Below are 18,665 nucleotides of genomic sequence, written 5' to 3'. Positions count from 1 at the left end.
CTAAAGAACAAAATGAACAAAAGAGGTCGCGAGTTAGTGCCTTGCGGTACACCAGATTTATTCGTCAATGAGTACAAAAACAAGCAATATATTAGAAATTATACTAAGGGTTTAAACTACAGAACAAAGAAAGTAGTCAAAAAAAAGGCGAAACATAAGAAAGTCAAAGTTCTCCACCAATAAAAGTGATAGCCAAAACATTGCCGGCTTTCTCACGTACCAATCCTGTTTGGTTTTTTATACCCAAGCAGCACATTTTTTGCACTTAACGTTGCAGAAACTTATTTATGACTAAAATTAGTCGTAAATCGGTTATCACAACTGGTTTGCAACAACTGTGCTAGTAGGGTATATACTCAATCATAGCAACTGATCTTCTGATGATTCTATCTATTTTATTCACAAAACTATGTGACATTTGAACATTTAAAAGCAATAAAAAAAATTATGTGCAAAGTTATTGAGCGGAATATCGCAACCAGTAAGGGATAGCCAAAGCCTTGTGCTTAAACGTCTTTCTAAAACTTGACCCTTCTTTAGCGACAGACTTCACGGCCGGCTGTTAGAGTACAGGACAGTTACGGGGCAAACATCATGCTGATCTCTATCTAGTAAGAGATAGACAGTTACTATATTCAGCAGAGTTGTTCATTTTAGTGTGTTCTGCAATTCTTTAGAAGAAAACATGTTTGCGTCTTCCTAATAGGTGAATTCACAATCACCACAATAGTGCAGAAAGATGCGCCATATTTTGTCAATAAACGGTAAACCAAATTACCGAGATTTCAACAGCTGAGCTCTCAGCAGTAATATCGGTAAAACATCAAATGACCGAGATCTAGCAAATCTAATAAGTGTCACACTTTACCGAAAATCTCGATTTTGTTGACTGGAATGATCGAAACTAGATGTGAGATTGTCTAATATAGGGTCTCGTGTATTGATAGTTTAATTGTCAAAACACTTGGGCGCAAACCGAGAGAGTGTGCGTTAGAGTCCCACTCAGTAATTGAACTACGCAATATATTTTTGGCCCCACATCGAAGTTCGCCATATCGTCCAGTCTACCATTCTTCCTCACCGGACGCTCCTCCACCTTTGATAAAAAAAGAATTCTGAAACTACCGAATCTCCGAAAAGTCAATTGTCAAATTTTAACGAAAATTTCGGAAAAACTTTCAAAGAATTTGCCGTACTTTGGCCAACTTTTTGCAGAAAAATTTATTTTGTTCATCAGAAATATGTTAAATAAAATTACCCATTACAAGCTACATCTGAGCTTAGTTTGAAAATTGCCTAAAACTGCATCGTGTGTACACCTTAATCCGCTCATAGGGATTTTAGATCGGACAACAATCAAAACTGGAAATCTGCAAGAATGTGCTTAATGTTACAGTATAATAATCAATTATTTACCATGAATATCTCGGAAAACATGACGATAATTTGGAAAATTTTGTTTCCCAGGACCTTGGTAAAACAGGTTGCTCTTTTTAATTGTTTCTTAGTAAAATGTTCCTGGAGTACCGAGAACGGCACTTCCTTCTACTGAGGTCGGAGTTTTGTAGTTTAACAGATGTCGATAAACACGTTTCGTTTCCATAATCTCAATATAGAGATATTCAAAATTACGGTAAAACTAGAAATCTTTACCGATATCACGGTAAAATACACATGATTTTACGTAGTTCGGTGATTTGCTTTACCGAGATTACATTCTATATTTAAGTGTGTAATGGTCGCGTTTTACGCGATTTGGGACCACTGTGTGCAACGCCAAGAACGAATGGACGCCGGCAGGCATAGGCGGCGGCAGCAGCAGCAGCAGCATGTGCGTGCTCATGCAGTAATTTGTCACATTTGGCCTCGCACATTCATCTTTTAGCGCCCTCACTTACTTTTAGTGCGCGCTCCGCCCGTTCGGGGTGAGATCGCGCGCCAGTCAACCGTGTTCGATCCGAAGGCGGTTCTTCTTGCCTTGTTTCTGGCCCGTTAGCTGGCGGGCTGACGCCTGACGGGATTTGAACCCGTATCGCTTTACTACGCGCCGGCCGTCTTTCGGTTGCGTTTTGGGTAATAATATGGGTGGCACGCCACCACCGGGGATAATTGGGTTCAGCTGTGGTGCTCTGAACCTATTATTGGCATCGTATCCGGAGGATTAATGCAGTGGAAAATATAAACTCAGAGAGCAAAAAAAAACAAGGGGACTAGATTGAGGCAGTTTTTTGGTGTGAAATGGATATTCTGGGAATGAGAAATAAAATTTGTGGGGTTGTCTTCGCTTCTTCCTATGTTTTTTTAAATATAATTAAAACAACTTGAACGGAGCAGGAAAAACAACGCACTATTAGAAAATAAACAAAGTAATAAAATCTAAGTATAATGGGCTCTTTTGAGTACTACTGAAGCTTATGAATGATTGAAGACGAATTAGCAACGCGTTGTGGTTTTAAAAATATCACTCGTGTCGTGTCGTGTTGTGTTGTGTCGTGATATTGCCACCAGCCAGTTAGCTGAATGTATTTTCTATTTACATAGTCAGACAGAAATAACACTTCACACCTATCTGTGAACAAGCGTGTCGCGTAGGCAATTTTGCACGGTTCTACGCTCCTGTTGCTGTTATTATCGCACTGATTAATTAATTAGCAGACGTTGATTTCGCATTCAAGCTGTATATCATTTTCCGCCCCATTAGCACGGATCAATGGTTGCTGCTGATTGATACGTTTTTAAATGGTTGAGAGGAAAATTTACCCGATTGCGTATTCGCAGCGCAGCACAGCACAGCTTCTGTATCGTCACCGCCCCACCGGTCCTGTTGCCGGCCACTTGCCTTCTCTTCCCCCCGAGTTTGAGTCACGCACCCGACGAACGAGCAATTGAATAAAGCCGATTTTCATCTCATTTTCTAGCCGACGGAAATGGCCACATTTTGCAGTAATCCGCTCACCGGATCAAGCTCGAATGCCGCAACAGCGTTGGTGGTTTCATTTACTGTTTCTATACAGATTTGTTTGATCACAGCGATAATTGGAAGCTGTATACAATGTAATTTGTAGTGGGCTGTTAATAACCGTTTTAGCTGCCATGTGAAAACAGTTGCCACCAGCAAAGTGAAGCAAAGTATTATTATTATTAATAATTCGTTGACGTTTCATAGAAATATCTAGATCGGTTGCAAATAGCATGTTGGAATGTTCCAACTACCAGACAGTGTAGCTAACAAAAACACATTCCAACCAAACACCTTACTATTTCTTCACCAGCTTAGCATAGTTCATCCTGAAACTCCTTTCTTACGGTTTCAGGTCTGGCTGGCTGGGTGGCTGGCTGGCTGGGTGACTGGCAGACACTTTCCCAACTAGGGCGGGTGGGGGCCAGGCCGGCAAGGCAAAGCCAAGCTTCTCAAAGCGTTCCTTTTCGTTGCCCGAAAATGTTTGAAATTCTTCGACTAACATTTTCTCACTAACTGAGCTTAGAAATTTTCGTCATTCCAGAGTCACATTCTTTTGTCGTCATTCACACCCCTCCTTCCCCCTTCTATGTAGACTGTAGAGCGGCTGGCTAGCTCGCTCCTATACCAGCTGGTAGCGGGTTCTCTTCCCCATCCACGCACCCATCCAATCCTTCGTCGAAACCACCATCCTTGGGAGTAAGTGACAAGTATTAGAGAGAAATTAATTGTTTTGACTACGGTTAAATGAATTGAGACACACGAAACGATTACGGCACCACCACGGCCACCACGACACACTGTGTAACGATCCAATTTGAACGGAGCTGCGGGTAGCAGCTTTCTTCTGTATGAATGACAAACTTTTCGACCAGAATGTATAGTACTTGTTTCTTTACGCACATGGAGGAATACCGGTGGCTGGGCAGACAGCGGCATCATCACCGCCTTCTTCCGACGAGACAGAAGCTTCCTCGGATGACACAACACACAACAACGATGGCTGCGAAAATAAGGGGAGATAAATATAGCACCATTCGGAACGGAACGTGTTTTTGTTTGTAACGGGCCATTTGTAGGAGGTTATGGCGAATGAAAAATGCATTCCAGGGCCGGTTTTATTGAGTGAGTGAGTACGACGGGAGTATTTTTTATTTTTGTTGAAGGAAAACGGTAAAGGATGCGTAATTTGAGGGAATGTTGCCGGATTTTAAATCGGTTTGAAGAGGGTTCGCTTTATAGCGAAAAATTAATTATAAAAGATAGTTTTATGTCCATATGTCATGTTATTCCAAACTGCACTTCGTGTTACCTAGTAACCCCTTTTCCTTCAAGATCCTGGAATTGGATATTTTCCTTTGTAGAGGAAATAGTAGTAAGGAACTCAATAACGCATTCAAGCGGGAAATCGGACCTACTTTGCCCTCCCAAAACGCTTCGATCAAGGCGCATTCGCCGCCGTACGAAACTTGTACAAAAGCCTTTATGGTTCTTTATGCAACTTGAAGCTGCGACGCAGCTCACATACGCACAATATTTGGCGGAGTACAAACTAAAAACAGAGAGTGGCAGAGGCGTATGAAGGCTACAGGTACTACTTGGGTAGATTCCCATCGTTCATTTAGTAAAAGCTGGGTTGGACACGTCGTCGAGAATGCCGACGTCAATGCGACGAAAATAGCTCACTTCAACAGCCCCACCGGCACCAGAGATCTCTGGAGGAGCTCAATGTACCAGATGGCTCGACCAGATCGAAAGTGATTTGCGACTTTTGAAACGACTGGATAATTGGCGAAGAGTAGCTCAAGATAGAGTTGAATGGAGACGACTGCCTGAAATAACACGACGACGATAAACCTGCGATGAAAGTGGAGCAAAATTATGATAACATTCAAATACAATTGAAAAATTAACCCGGCTAAATTTAATTTCACATTTAGGAGAAAAATAAATAAAAAATGGCGCTTCAACAGATAAAATCAAATAGGTACCGTGACCGCTCCTAATTCTGCGCATTTTTCTTTATATAAGTATTTTTTAACATTGTGCATAACTATGATCATTGCGTTATTTTTTTATAAATGTCTGTTGAATATTACGCCATTATTCACAAACGGGCCCTAATATTTGAGAGCGAAATAATTTAACGTAAAACTGAAAGTATTTTATATGACAGAAAACATCGTCGTTAGCACCAACGCTAAGATTGTCCTTCTAGAAAATTAACAAATTTATGATCTAAATTCTTTGCAATGATCAAATTACCCAGCATAATTAGAAAGAATAATTAGTTTTAGTCATGTTTTAGACAAAAAGAGTAATTGCATGCATTACTTTGCTTAGAAAAATTCGATGCAATAATGCGCAGATTTTTTATTCTTGCTCCAAATTCTGCGCAGTAATGTATTCTACGAAGAAATCGCGAAAGAATACGCAACTTCACCCAAATGGCTGAAGTATAGAGGCATGGAAGTTCAAGTAGAATCTTTAACTTGCATTGATTGGCATCCTGTGCTGTGTCTCGGGGTCCGAACCTACGAGCGCCAATTCATGAAACCATGTCTTGTCTATTTTTTTAATGTCCAACCTCATGGGGCTGCCAGAGAGTGGGGAAGTGGTTTCTACATGAAAACACAATTTTTAGTATTAGTTTACAGTGTAATGTTCAGTATGCAGAAAACCCGAATCAATTCGCCCTTCACGTTATCGAGAATAAAATATTTAAAATGAGGCAATCAAAATGATAACAATATTCCTTTGCCACCCGGACAGCATAAAAAGGCCGGATCATGAATTTGATTATGGTAATGGCTAATGCCGGATTTTTTGGTGTGCTTTTAGCGTATAAAGACATAAACAGCATGGCAGGAGTATTTATTTTCATTTTTTGGGTGCGCAGAATTAGGAGCAAACATGCGCAGAATTAGGAACATGGACAAGAAAGTGCGCAGAATTAGGCACCGTGGATAAGTTTACAAAACGTAAAATATACTCAATTGTTGGTCGACTTATAATTCCCATATTTTTTACCAGATATAATAGACTGTAAGACTATAGGTGGAATACGAACGCTATGCATAACGCAACTAGCAGCTTGCTCAGTCATACCTCCTACTGAATAGTAGAACGAATGCATTCTAAACTTTTTTAACATTTTCATTTCGATCAAGTTGCATTTACCGTTTAGAGCAGCGAATGACTGCAAAACAGTCAAATGACTGGCAGTCACCACGCTAACGAAAAGCAGCCGCGCAATCGTATGATTCAATACTGCAAAAAAAAAACAACCACTACATGTGCATGGAAGAAGTCGGTCGGACTCCGTCCAATACAACCGAACAAGCGGGAGAACGACTGTTGGTTTCGCTTGAGAAGCCACATGAATTATAAAACGGCAGCAGCGCAGGCGGCAGATCGACTGGATTCAAAAAACAGTCAAATGATTGTCCAAAAAGTGCAAGTTGAATGCGAAAAACGCACGCATTCACGCAGTCACATTCAACTTGCGCTCCCTTTTCAAGCCCTGCTTACAATAATGGACTCATGATAATAATTTCAATTATTTCCGATCAAAAAAATATTTCAAATTATCTTCTTGTCAGTATTAACAGGAATGAATATCTGGGATATTCCACAAATGTGGAATCGGCCGGGCCAACTGTGAAGTATTGCCGCAAAAGACGATTCTGTGAAATATAATTTCTGTTTGTTATTTTTATTTTCGGTGGGAGTATTTAGCCAGTCATGGTGAAATAATACTTCGGACCCTCGGGGATGAACTTTTGGCCTTTCGACCGAGAATCCGGCTACTACAGAACAATGTTACAGCCCCATCTTTGATATGAGGAAATCAGCACCGGGGAGTTGACAAACGAGAGGTAGTCCTTAACAAGGAAGCAGGTCTAAATATGTAAGATGGGCTGCGCTTATGTTTGTATTGAAAGCAATTGTATATGTTGCTAGGTGGCAGGGGGGGGGGTCAAAATAAGGAAAAAAAGCTTTATTTGTCTTTATTACAGAGATTTTTGAAAAGAAGTCCGATTTTTACGATGCGCGAGCAACGGTTCCATGCGCTGCTTTTCTTATTTTGGGTGTCATTTTGATATCTGTCAAACTCAAAATTAAGTAAATCACGAGCGGCCTGTCAAAAGGCCTAAAATGTGCAAAAGTAAGATTTTCTTCGCGTCTCCTCCTCTCTTACGCTTCTCACGGCGGCATAAACGCATTTCAACCCAATTTTTCTTGAAGATTAGCTAGCCAAGAACCCCAGCAACCGTTTCATCCTAAACAGATGCAGCGGATGCATTTGTATCAGCGGGATAAGCGTAAGAGAGGAGACACATTGCATTGAACCTTTGACATGTTGCTCGAGAAATGTTTTTTTTTGTCCGATTAAAGTTATTTGTTAACTGCTTTCGAATTCATATCTTTTTATCGAATAGTTATTTAGGTATTCCGAGAAAATTCATCTTTTCATGTGAAGCCTTTCAAGACTCAGCCAAAAGGGGGGTGGGCCTTTCGTGATTCGGCCTTCTGTGAAAGTTGTTGAAATTCGGCCATCTAGATTTCGGCTATTTGTTATTCGCCCGTTTGCATTTCGACCATTCGGTACCAGCCCAGCCCTGAGCAGCACCAATCTCTATTTTATTCATCTTTTATTTTATTCCGTTTTCCCTCTCTGATGGCATTTTATTTTTCATCTTTTATGTCATGCTTACTTTGGCTTTTCTCTTCTGGTTATTTGCCTTTTCCTCTTTCTTACTTTTTTCTCCATTTCATTTCTCCTTTTTTTGTTTTCTTTTTCCGGCACATTTTCCCCTTTTTTGTCTAATTTTTCATTCCCTTACCCTTTCGACCTCTTTTTCACGTTTTCTTCGTTTCCTCTGTCTATTCTCTCTCTCCTTTTCTCTTGATTTCTATTTCTTATTCCCTTTCTTAACTCGTTTTCCCTCTTTTTCTCTTTTTCTCTTTTGTTTTTCTTTTTTTTCAGCCCGCTGTTTCCTCTTTCTCTGTTCCTTTTCCCTTCGCTACCTGACCAGTGTTTCGCGATTTTCCTGAGCCCTGCTGATTTTCCTCTGTTCCGTTTTTCTTCTCTTTTCTTCCTTTCTCCTTCTTTTTCAAGCCCGTTCTTGCTCTTTTCCTGTTGCGGTTTGACTTTATTTTGCTCCCGCTTTTCGTCTGTTCCGTTCTTCCTTCTTTTCTGTCTCGTTCTCTTTTTTTCTTTTCCATTTTACCCCGTTTGTCTTCCGTTTCACCTTATTTATCTTTTTTTTGTTAGATTCTAGTCACTTTAACAGCTTATGTCATTCGTGAGTTCTGCGGGGTTGGGATTTGAACCCGGGTCCTCGGAGTGAGAGGCGTGAATGCTAACCGCTACGCCGGGACTGACTCCTATATTATTTCTCTCTTTATTTTTATCTTTCGGTACCATTTTTTCTCTCTTTCCATTCCCGTATTTTCTGCCATTCTTTTGCTCTTTTTTTATACCGTTTTGTTCTTTTTCTTTGTCTCGTTTTTACTCCTTTTCAGTCCAGTTTATCCTGATTTTTTTTCTCGTTGTCTTAATTTTCTTACTGGTTTACTTCTTTTTTCTCATTTGTCTTCTTTTCTCTTCCATTCTTTATCTTTTTCAGTCCTATTTTCTCGATTTTTACCTTGTTTTTTCTTTTTTTTCTTTTTAACTTTTTTAATTTTATATCCCGTTTACCCACCTGTTCTGTCACGTTTTTCCTTTCGTTTTTTCAAGCCAGTTTTTTTTACATTTTCTTTTGCGTTTTTTCTGAGTTCCTCCATTCCATTTTTCTTCCTTTTTCTTCCATTCTTCCCCTTTTTCAAACCCGTTTGCTCTTTGTCTGTTCCGTTTTGACTTTTTTCAGTCCCGGTTTTCGTCTTCCTTTGTTCCGTTCATTTTCTTTTTGTCATATTTGTCATATTGTCTATTTTTGTTTTCCGTTTCACCCCGTTTGTCTTCCGTTTTCATTTTTTTCTCCATGATTTTAATTATTCTGTTCCGTTTTCGGTCTTTTTCTGCTCCCATATTTTCTGCTATTTTTTTGCTCTTTTTCTATACTGTTTCCTTTTTTATCCCGTTTTCTCTTCTTTTCTGTCCAATTTAAACTCATATTTTTCTTCTTTTTTCTTCCAATCTCCTCCTTTTTCAAGCCCGTTTTTGCTCTTTGTCTGTCCCGTTTTGACTTTCTTCAGTCCCGGTTTTTATCATCCTTTGTTCCGTTCTTCTTCCTCTTTTGTCATGTTCTATTTTTGTTTTCTGTTTTGCCCTGTTTGTCTTCCGTTTTCATTTTTTTCTGTATAATTTTAATTTTTCTGTTCCGTTTTCGGTCTTTTTCTGCTATTTTTTTGTTTGTTTTTTCATTCTGTTTTTTCTCTCCTTTTTATCCCGTTTTCTCTTCTTTTCTGTTCAGTTTAAACTCATTTTTTCTCGTTTTCTTAGTTTTCTTACTGGTTTTCTTCCTTTCTCTCATTTGTCTTCTTTTCTCTTCCATTCTTTATCTTTTTCTGTCCCGTCTTCTCGATTTTAACCTTGTTTTCCCTCTCCCGTTTACCCATCTGTTCTGTCACGTTTTTTCTTTCGTTTTTTCATGCCAGTTTTTATTTACTTGTTCTCTCTTGCGTTTTTCCTGAGTTCTAATTTTCCTCTGTTCCATTTTTCTTTTTTTTTCCTCCATTCTCCCTCTTTTGTAAGCCCATTTTCGCTCTTTGTCTGTCCCGTTTTGACTTTTTTCAGTCCCGGTTTTCGTCTTCCTTTGTTCCATTCTTCTTCCTTTTTTGTCATGTTCTATTTTTGTTTTCCGTTTTACCCCGTTAATATTTCTGCCGTTTCCGCTCTTTTTCTGTACGATTTTTTTCTCCTTTTTTGTCCCGTTTTCTCTTCTTTTCTGTCCAGCTTATCCTCATTTTCTCTCGTTTTCTTTGTTTTCTTATTGATTTTCTTCTTTTCTTTTATTTGACTTTTTTCTTTTCCATTCTTTGTCTTTTCTGTCCTGTCTTTTCGATTTTTGCCTTGTTTTCCCTCTTTTTCGTCTCCATTTTTCTTTTTTTTTCACTTTTTTTCTCTCTTTATGTCCCGTTTACCCACCTGTTCTGTCACGTTTTTGCTTTCGTTTTTTCCTTCTTTTTTCATACCAGTTTTATAGTTCTCTCTTGCGTTTTTATCCTCATTTCTGACCCGTTTGTCTAGCTTTTGTCACATTTTTCGCGTTTTTTTTTTCGTTTTTTCTCCTTCCATTTTATTTTTTCGCCTTTTTGGCTTCCTTTACTGGAAAGCAGCAGGAAACGGACTACGGCTAATCCATCTGTGTATTTGCTAAGAAAATTTACTTACATTTTCGTAAGAAACAGTTTGCTCTACGTTGTTTAATACATGGGATTTTAATTTTCACTAGTTGAGACCAAATCTTACGATTCGGAAAATATAAATGTCTGGTCAGCATTTAGAGAACTGCGGATACATTCCATTGGTCAGTGTTTGCGAAGATGTTTAATCTTTGTAATAGTTCTTTGAGTTCTTATATTGCATAATATAGCACTAAAATGTTGCACATAAGAGTCATAGTCGGAAACTGAAACAAATAGTTCTTATGGTCGTATTGGATTTTCTTTAACTGAGTAAAAACATTCTCTTCACTGTGCTGATTCTATAGGCGGGCAACATGGCTCTTTTGTGTGAGTGGTTCTGAACCGTCTATTGTCTGCCGCAAACCGATTCATATGGTCAGACAGAACCGAGTGGCAAAATTCTGACTTCGAGAAAAACGCATTCGAAGTACGCTGCTTTCGAAATCATCTTCTAACTCTGGCTGTTTGCAACATTTATGTAGCCTGATTAGAGTAAAATGTTGCTTGGAAAATTCTTGATCGTTTGCTATCATTGAGCAGGAGAGTCGGGCAGTTGGGTCGAGCAATCGAGTCGAACAGTCAAGTCGAGCAGTTAAATCAAGCTGTTCAGTCAAGCAGTCCGGTGGAGCAGTTGAATCGAGTAGTCCAGTCGAGCAGTTAAGTCGAGTAGTTCACTCGAGCAGTTGGATCGAGTAGTCTAGTCGAGCACTTGAGTCGAGCAGTCGGGTCAAACGGTTAAGTCGATTAGTCGAGTCGAGCAATTGAGTTGAGCATTTGAGTCGAGTAGTCCAGTCGAGCAGTTGAATCAAGAAGTTTAATGGAGCGTCGAATTGAACAATTGAATCGAGCAGATGAATCATTCTGTTCAGTCAAGCAGTCGAATTGAACAGTCCAGTCGAGTAGTTCGATCGTGCAGTTAAGTCGAGCAGTTGGGTCGAGTAGTAAGTCAAGTAGTCTAGTCAACCAGTTGAGCAATCGAGCAGTCCAACACTCGACCAGTAAGGTGACTGAGAATGCAACCCATTATTAAAGAATGCATGACGTCCTGCCAGGGACCTATTTTTTAGTTACCGATAAGCCTCTTATGACGTCCTGTCAGAGACCTGGTTTTCGGTACAGACATAAGCCTCTTATATAAATAGATTCAGGAGTTTTTCAATCATAACTCATCAGACTTCTGTCGTGCTCTGCAAAATATCTCAATTCTTGGCGTTTTACTGGTAAAGCACAGAAGGCGAATCGATTTGCCCTCTCTCAGTAGGATGTTACCTTCTCCGACGCGACGAGTTTTGTATCGCAAATTCTCTTTGGGACACGGAGCGAATAGCCTCGTGTCTCCAGTGTGCGAGGAAAATATTAGCTCTGCTTGTCGTCGTGCTTCTTCTGCGCAAGATGAGTGGACGTAAGAGAAAACAGTATTCAGGCATCGTTCGGAGGGAGAGGAAACGGTTGAACAGAAAATGAAAGCAACTTGATCGTTGTGAGAAGCAGATTGCTCTGCCTCTATATGCACAAGATGAGCAAAATGAAGCAACTCATGAACACAGATCGAGAAAATTGACAGCCCTGCATGAAGGCAAATATAAAACGCATTCAGTGCAGACAATTTTTTTACCCCTGGTAGTATTCTTTTAGCTGTCAGCATGACTACTGAACTGCTGACAGTGTTTGTCTTTCACAGTTTTCTACACTTCAAAACAATTCAGTAATGAACTGCAGTGCTGAATGATTGATCACTTAACTTAAAATTGGAGTTAAAAATGGAAATGTATTGGTTTTAAATTGGGCTTGAAACTAGGTTTAAACTAGGCTTTCATGTTCTTGTAAAATTTATAAGTGTTATGTCTTGTTTAGTCTGATGGACTTGAAACTGAAGCTATTTTTACGCAATTAATTTACTTATCGCAAGAACAGTAGTTGTTTAAATAAAAACGGTCTTTTTCGCCTCCAACAGCTAACAATTTTCCACTTCCTAGTCCACCGCTTCGACCGCACAGCAGTAACACCGGAAACGGTTGACTAAACAAGCCAATGTTATTAAAATCGAATTACTGCAGCGGATTAATTTTTCCCGCTCTCGGTCCATGGTTGTTTCTCTCGGACACTTGTTGTAGTCGGTCTTAACGTAGCCAATTGACTTCCATTTTAGTTCAGTAACAGGCGGTGCCTTTGTATGCGACACAAAACAGGATAAACACGGGCCTTCGATAGTACCTATCCGGCGGCAACCGCACATTCGTTTGCGTGATCAGAATAATACCGTTGAAACCTGAGGATCGGGATAATGATGATGTATGCCGTGCACTACTCAAACCGGTTGCCCTGTCCTGCCGCATCCGCTAGCTCGAGTCAGTTACACTGTGTTTAGCATGTAATACCATTTTCCCGAGAACACAAAGCCCTGTTTGTGTTGCGTCCGCCCCCACTTCGTCCTACGGTTACCGAGCGGCGGGTGACAAATCGATTTGCGAGCACTAATTTATGCTACATGCGACGTCCTCCTCTTTTGCGGGTGACTGACTGGTCGGGGCTAGAAGTTGCTATAATGACATAATTTAGATCGTAACAATTTGCTGGATTTAGTTCGCTAGAAAATCTATTTCGGTCGATATCCGCACCACACTAACGGGCCATATTTTCCATCTATTTTTTCCTTTGCAGTACCAACCAAACTAGCGCAGAAGCGTCCAGTCAGCAGTCCTGCGCCGCCAGTTCCTTCGTCCCAACTATCGATGCATCATCCGTCTTCCGTATCGCCGCACTCGAATCACATTGTCGGTTCGAACTGCCTTCCTCTGAACTCCGTGACGAATCCAGCTTTATCAATACCGCACAGCGCACCGGTTGGTGTGGTTCAACCGTCGCCGAATCCGTCCGCCGTTCAGAGTGGATCGTCGGCGGCGGCCAACAGTGGCAGCGGGCGAGGTCCGTTTGCGGCGGCGCTCTGTAATCTAGCCAAACAGGCAGACGTAAAAGACGACGAAACCGGTGCAGGTGGTGGCGGTGGAGGAGGAGGCGGAGGCCGAGGAGACCGTGGTGGTGGCGGAGGAGTCTCCGATCGTTCGAACTCGGATGGTCGGGGAAATTCGGTGGGAAATTCCATGGACCGTCGGCAGGTGGACGTGCGAGATATGAGCGACGCGCGAGGAGGCGGCTCACTATCGGCGGAGGGACGTGTCCGCAGTGGCGATGGCTCACGAGGGGTCGATCCAAAGAAGCGCTCATCGCCGCAACCACCGCCGGAAAAGGTAAACGAAACCCAGATGTGTAACCGGAATTGAAATCTAACTTAAGCCTCGAATTCGCAGATGCAACGTTTGAATCCTCCCGGTTCCAGCGCGATCCCATCGGAGCTGCTGGCCCGAAGTGGTTTCCAACCATACAGACCGGACGAACGGATTGCTCACCCGGCGGGTTCTTTTGCGATGGATGCGTACGGTGGATTCGGTTCCATTCCTGGAATGCCGCCGGGTATGTATAATGCAAATCCAACGTTAATAAGTAACATCTTTTCAATTGCTTTCTTTCTACTCTGCAGGCAATCTTTTCAACCCGGCCGCCCTGGCATACCATGATCCGTCAATCTATTTGGATCCCCGGTTCCAGATGCTGCGGAACCATGCTGCCGCAGCCGCAGCTCATCCGCTGTATTCTTCGCTTCCGTATCCGCCCAACCTGTACGCCGGTATGATTCCCGGAATGGGAATCGGAGCGCAAAGTATTCATGAGCACATGAAACTCGAAGAGGAACGGCGAGCCCGAATACGGGAAGAAGAAAGGGCACGCGAAGCACGCGAGGCGATGGAGCGCGAAAAGGAACTGAGGGAACAACGGGAGCGAGAACAGCGTGAGAAGGAACAACGGGAGAAGGAAGAGCGCGAGCGAAGAGAGAAGGAACAACGCGAAAAAGAACAAAGAGAACGGGAAATGCGCGAGAAGGAGGAACGAGAAAGGAGAGACCGGGAGCGGGAAAGAGAACGGGAACGGGAACGATTAATAGCGGCATCGCAGCACATGATGCACCATTCCCTTCCGAGGCCGTTCTTCCCGATTGGTCTGGCAGCAGGATTACCGTCGCCGCTGGGACTTCCAATGCGACCTCAAGGGCCGCTGTCGATGCAAGGCCTCCCATCGCCCCACCATCCGTTGCACCCGTCGCTGAGCTTGGGAATGGGATTAGGACTACCACAAGTGCCACAACCGCCGCCATCGTCCTCGATGAATCTGACGCATCCGCCTCCTACAAGCCTAGGAGGGCATCCATCGATACCGACCAGTTTGGCCGTTTACAGCCACAGTCACAATCTACCACCAGTCTCGATCAGTTCCAGCTACCACATGAGCAGTCTCAATCTGTCACACTCGGGATTGGCAGCGGCGCAAAACCTAAGCCTGGGTCACATTCCTCCACCGGCTCACGGTTCCCTTAATCTATCGGCAGTTCCTTCTTCCCCTTCCATCTCATCGGCCTCTCAGCAGATGAACTCAGCCCCGCTGTCCCTTTCGACCAAATCTCACCAGCAGAACGCTTCTGCAGCTCACTCGCTGCCACCAATCAGTAGCAGCGCTGGTCTTCCTCCCCATCATTCTCACTCGCACCCGTATTATTCGTCACCTTCGGTGTCGATGCCGTCTATGTCCGGCGTAAACTCCGGCAGTCCGCTTTCGCTGAGCAACAAACCGGTTGCCAACAACAACAACAATCGAACGACAGCGGCAACTCCTCCGACAAGCTCCAATTCGGGCTCCAGTTCCGCTGTTGGGGCCGCATCAGCTACAGTTCCTCCCCGTCCGGCAGTTGTGCACTCGCCTGTCGGACCGCCAATCCCATCTGTAAATAGTACAAACATCGCTAGTATTAACAGCAACCATCATCCCCATCCGCACCTTCACCGTCAGGATTCACCACAGTCGACCTCCTTGGCACCGGTGCCAGCTTCGATGACTCCCCTCAAGCAGCAAAGAGCTGGTGGATCTCCTACCCAGCCACAGCAACCGCAGCAACAATCGTTAGATAGTTCCATTCTAATCAAGGCTCCTACCGCTGCGCAGACAACCGAACTAAAACTAAACCCCGCAGATGACCGAACTTCCCCGGCCCAAGGTGGCAAACCGGATGCGGAAAGTAACGGAAACCCTGCTGGAGGTCCAATCGCCACGTCAAATGCAACCACGGCGGAAGAACTGAAGACGACCGGTTCCTCCCCACAAACGGACGGTGCGAGCAGCAAGGAAGACAAACGAACCGGCGATTCAACCGGTTCGTCGGCGGGCATTGCCACCCCCGGGGAAACACCCGAAGGAGGCGGCGATAGTAAAACATCTCCGCTAAATGGTGGCGGATCCGGCGCGAGTCCCCCCGGTCCTGGCACGGGAACGCCACCGGCGGTCCAGCAAACTGCTTCTTCAGGTAATAACGGTAGCAACAACAACAACAACAATAACAGTAGTAGTAATGTGAGTAATAGTAGTGGGCCTAAGAATAGTGAGCAAAAGGACAACAAAGGAGTAGAGTCCGAAAAGAGTGCCGCTGCTGCTGTTGTTGCCGTCAGCAACAAAGGTACCGGCGTTGCTGCTGGCCCTGTCGAGGGAAGCATTCCGACGGCTCCAGCCGGTGGTGGCAAACAGGCAAAGCAAAACAGTAACGGCAATGCGACGGCAGCGGCAGCGGCCGCAACAACCAACGTTGCCACGGTTACCGCTGGTTTTGGCAAAGACAGCCGATGATGGCCGGTCGTTCGGCTGACGCCGTTTCCCGGTTCGGGAATTTGCTGAAACGTTCGGCTAAAAATGTTTTCATTTGAAGTCGCCTGACGAAAACTACTTTGTTTGGCGAACGCTCGGGTACTTTTTAAATTTCAAAACATCCGAGTTGAACTAAACTAAGTAAGCATTGACATCGTTTTGTAATGTCATTGTTTTTCGTCACCGCCGCCAAGTTTTTTTTCCATCGAAAAGAAAGTTCGGAAACAATGCCGGAACGGGTAGGATGTGCTTTTCGATTTGATTTAATCCGCGAGTGTTCGAAAATTGCCGAAAACACTTTCGAGCGGAAGAAATTTCGTTTACGTAGTTTTCACCGTGAAGTGAAACGTGTGTATATTCCCCGAAGATAATTGCTCTATCTTTCGGTTGTATAAAATAGGCTCAAAATTTGTTTGTCCCTATAATAGTAATGGCTAGCAAAAAAGGTAAATAACAAAACATCTTAATTAGTTGATAAGCGTCAATTAATGCTGCTCTGCTTCAAAATCGGAACATTTTGGGTGATGCTGAGTAGAATGGCAGTCAAGCAGAAATTTATTATATTGCTCTAAGTAATATTATTCCTATTACCTACGATCGTTTATCAAACAAACAAACAAAACAAAACAAAACAACTTCTATTCAAAGGAAAAAATCGCTATGCTAGAAGTTTAGTTTAGCTCGACACACATACGCTAGATTTGTTAGTCTCTTTTAGTTGTTTATATCCAAACACACTTACTACTCGTTTACTTTTTACACCTAGCTTAGCTCTAGCATGTACGTACGGATGGATGGCTACCAATCAAAAGGCGGGATAATTGCTAGAAACCCGCAAACTAAAATAAAATCAATTAATTTTAAATTGGATCAGCTTTAAACATGAAAGGAAGTAAACTATCATCCTTTTTGTTAATTAAAAGCAAACCTAAGCCTATGTGCAAACGTACAGATGTAGAAAACTATAAAAAAAATTTGAAAAAAAAACACAAAAATTAAAGAAAATATGAAGAAAAGATACTTCGAATAGACACAAGCTCACACACACACACACACACACACACATACATACACTTGCAGAAGAATTCAAGAGGACTAATTTATGCTTAATAATGGTTCTGTTAGTTTTTAGTTTCGCTTGGACTTACGTTTAGATAAACACTTTAGAACAACAAGAACTATTATAACTACTACATAGTTAGTTTACCGCGCGCGCGCCTGAGAGTGATAATCGTGATGAACCGCAAGAAGAAGAAAAAAAAAGTTTAGTTATTATAGGCTATTGATACTAGAGTGCGCTCGCTAGCGAGAGTAATTATTCTGATGGTTCTGCTACTGCTGCTGTGCTGTGGTTGGGGGTTAATGCGGGCGGCAATGTGTGAAGGGACAGTGCATGAGACGGGGGTGCGTGCGTTTGTATGGAAGAACTATTTGATAGTTGGTAGTATTAGAGGAATACATTGAATATGCTAAATATTATCCCTAGCAGTTGGTATGGTAAGAAATCTGTAAAAATGAAAGAAAATGCACATTTATATAAAATATGGCTGTATTGTTGTTTTGCTTTATTTTACGTTTGTCGTAGTTTTCCTTTTTTGCCTGTTCGATTTAGTTTCCTATTTGATTCATACTTTCTTCGTTACTTATTAGTTGATTCTATTAGCGAGTTATTGGCTGTTCAACAACAGCGCATTTTGTACTACACTGGACCAATAATTTCACCACATTTCAAGGCTTTATTTTTAACCTTCAAAAACTATTTCTGAATGATTTTAGTAGCAATGGAATAAAAATTATTAGAAAGTTGGGTTTCGTTACGTTACGATGTCCGCCAATTAAAGAATCCCGAAGTAAAAAGGTGATTCCACTTGGTGAGACCGTCGAAGAGCAATGGACCGGCATCAAGAACGCCTTCATACGAATTATGGTCCTCCAGTACTGTTGGTCTTGGGCTGCCGTTCCATAATACCCTCAAACGCCAGCTAACCGTGCTTCTACGACCTCTTCCTGGTTCTCTGATAAAAGGAAATTTGGGCTAGTCTTTCGTCGGGTATTCTGGCTGTGTGTCCAGCTCACCGCAGCTTCTGCGTCACACTTCATTTTGCCACTATTTAAGTATTGATCGCAGAATCTTACACTCAACAACCTCAAACACTCGTCGATCACCTTCCTTTAGCGTCCATGATTCATGTTCGTATAGGGCCACCGGGAGGATTAGTGTTCAGTAGACCGCTAGTTTTGTGCAAATTTGCAAACTACGAGACTTCAGCTGGATACGTTATCCGTAAAAAGCCCGATTTGCAGCTTCCACCCCGTCGTTTCGCTTCGCGGCTTACATCGTTGACTTATGTCACGAGCGTAACAAAGTATTTGAACTTCTCCACTTCATATCGTTCCCCTCCAGCTTCACCTCGGTACCAACACCATTCCCATGATATCGACGTCATCCACCCAACTAAGAAGCATGTGAAATTTCGTGATGATAGTCCCATTCCATTTCACGTTTGTTCCTCGTATTGCACCTTCCAAGGCAATGTCCAATAGCAGGTTAGCGAGTGCATCCGCTTGCTTCAGTTCATCTAACGTTACGAAAGCGGTTGAGGTC

At 42.5% G+C, this 18,665-nt stretch overlaps 1 protein-coding gene across 3 annotated transcripts in view; it reads left to right on the top strand.

Moving 5' to 3' along the window:
* The window catches only part of LOC128744432 (uncharacterized), a 185,777-nt gene extending 168,193 nt beyond the window's left edge, over positions 1 to 17,584 (top strand). For all 3 annotated transcript variants that reach the window (XM_053841450.1, XM_053841449.1, XM_053841451.1), the window contains 3 exons: positions 12,977 to 13,563; positions 13,624 to 13,786; positions 13,854 to 17,584. In XM_053841450.1, coding sequence (XP_053697425.1) covers positions 12,977 to 13,563; positions 13,624 to 13,786; positions 13,854 to 16,042 — 2,939 coding nt within the window. In that variant the 3' untranslated portion in view covers positions 16,043 to 17,584. The remainder of the gene's footprint in view (positions 1 to 12,976; positions 13,564 to 13,623; positions 13,787 to 13,853) is intronic.
* Positions 17,585 to 18,665: the final 1,081 nt, after the last annotated feature.

Source organism: Sabethes cyaneus, chromosome 3, assembly GCF_943734655.1.
Source record: "Sabethes cyaneus chromosome 3, idSabCyanKW18_F2, whole genome shotgun sequence".
NCBI classification, from domain to species: domain Eukaryota; kingdom Metazoa; phylum Arthropoda; class Insecta; order Diptera; family Culicidae; genus Sabethes; species Sabethes cyaneus.
The sequence above is the reverse complement of the archived record's forward strand: the minus strand, read 5'-3'. Positions and strand labels throughout refer to the sequence as shown.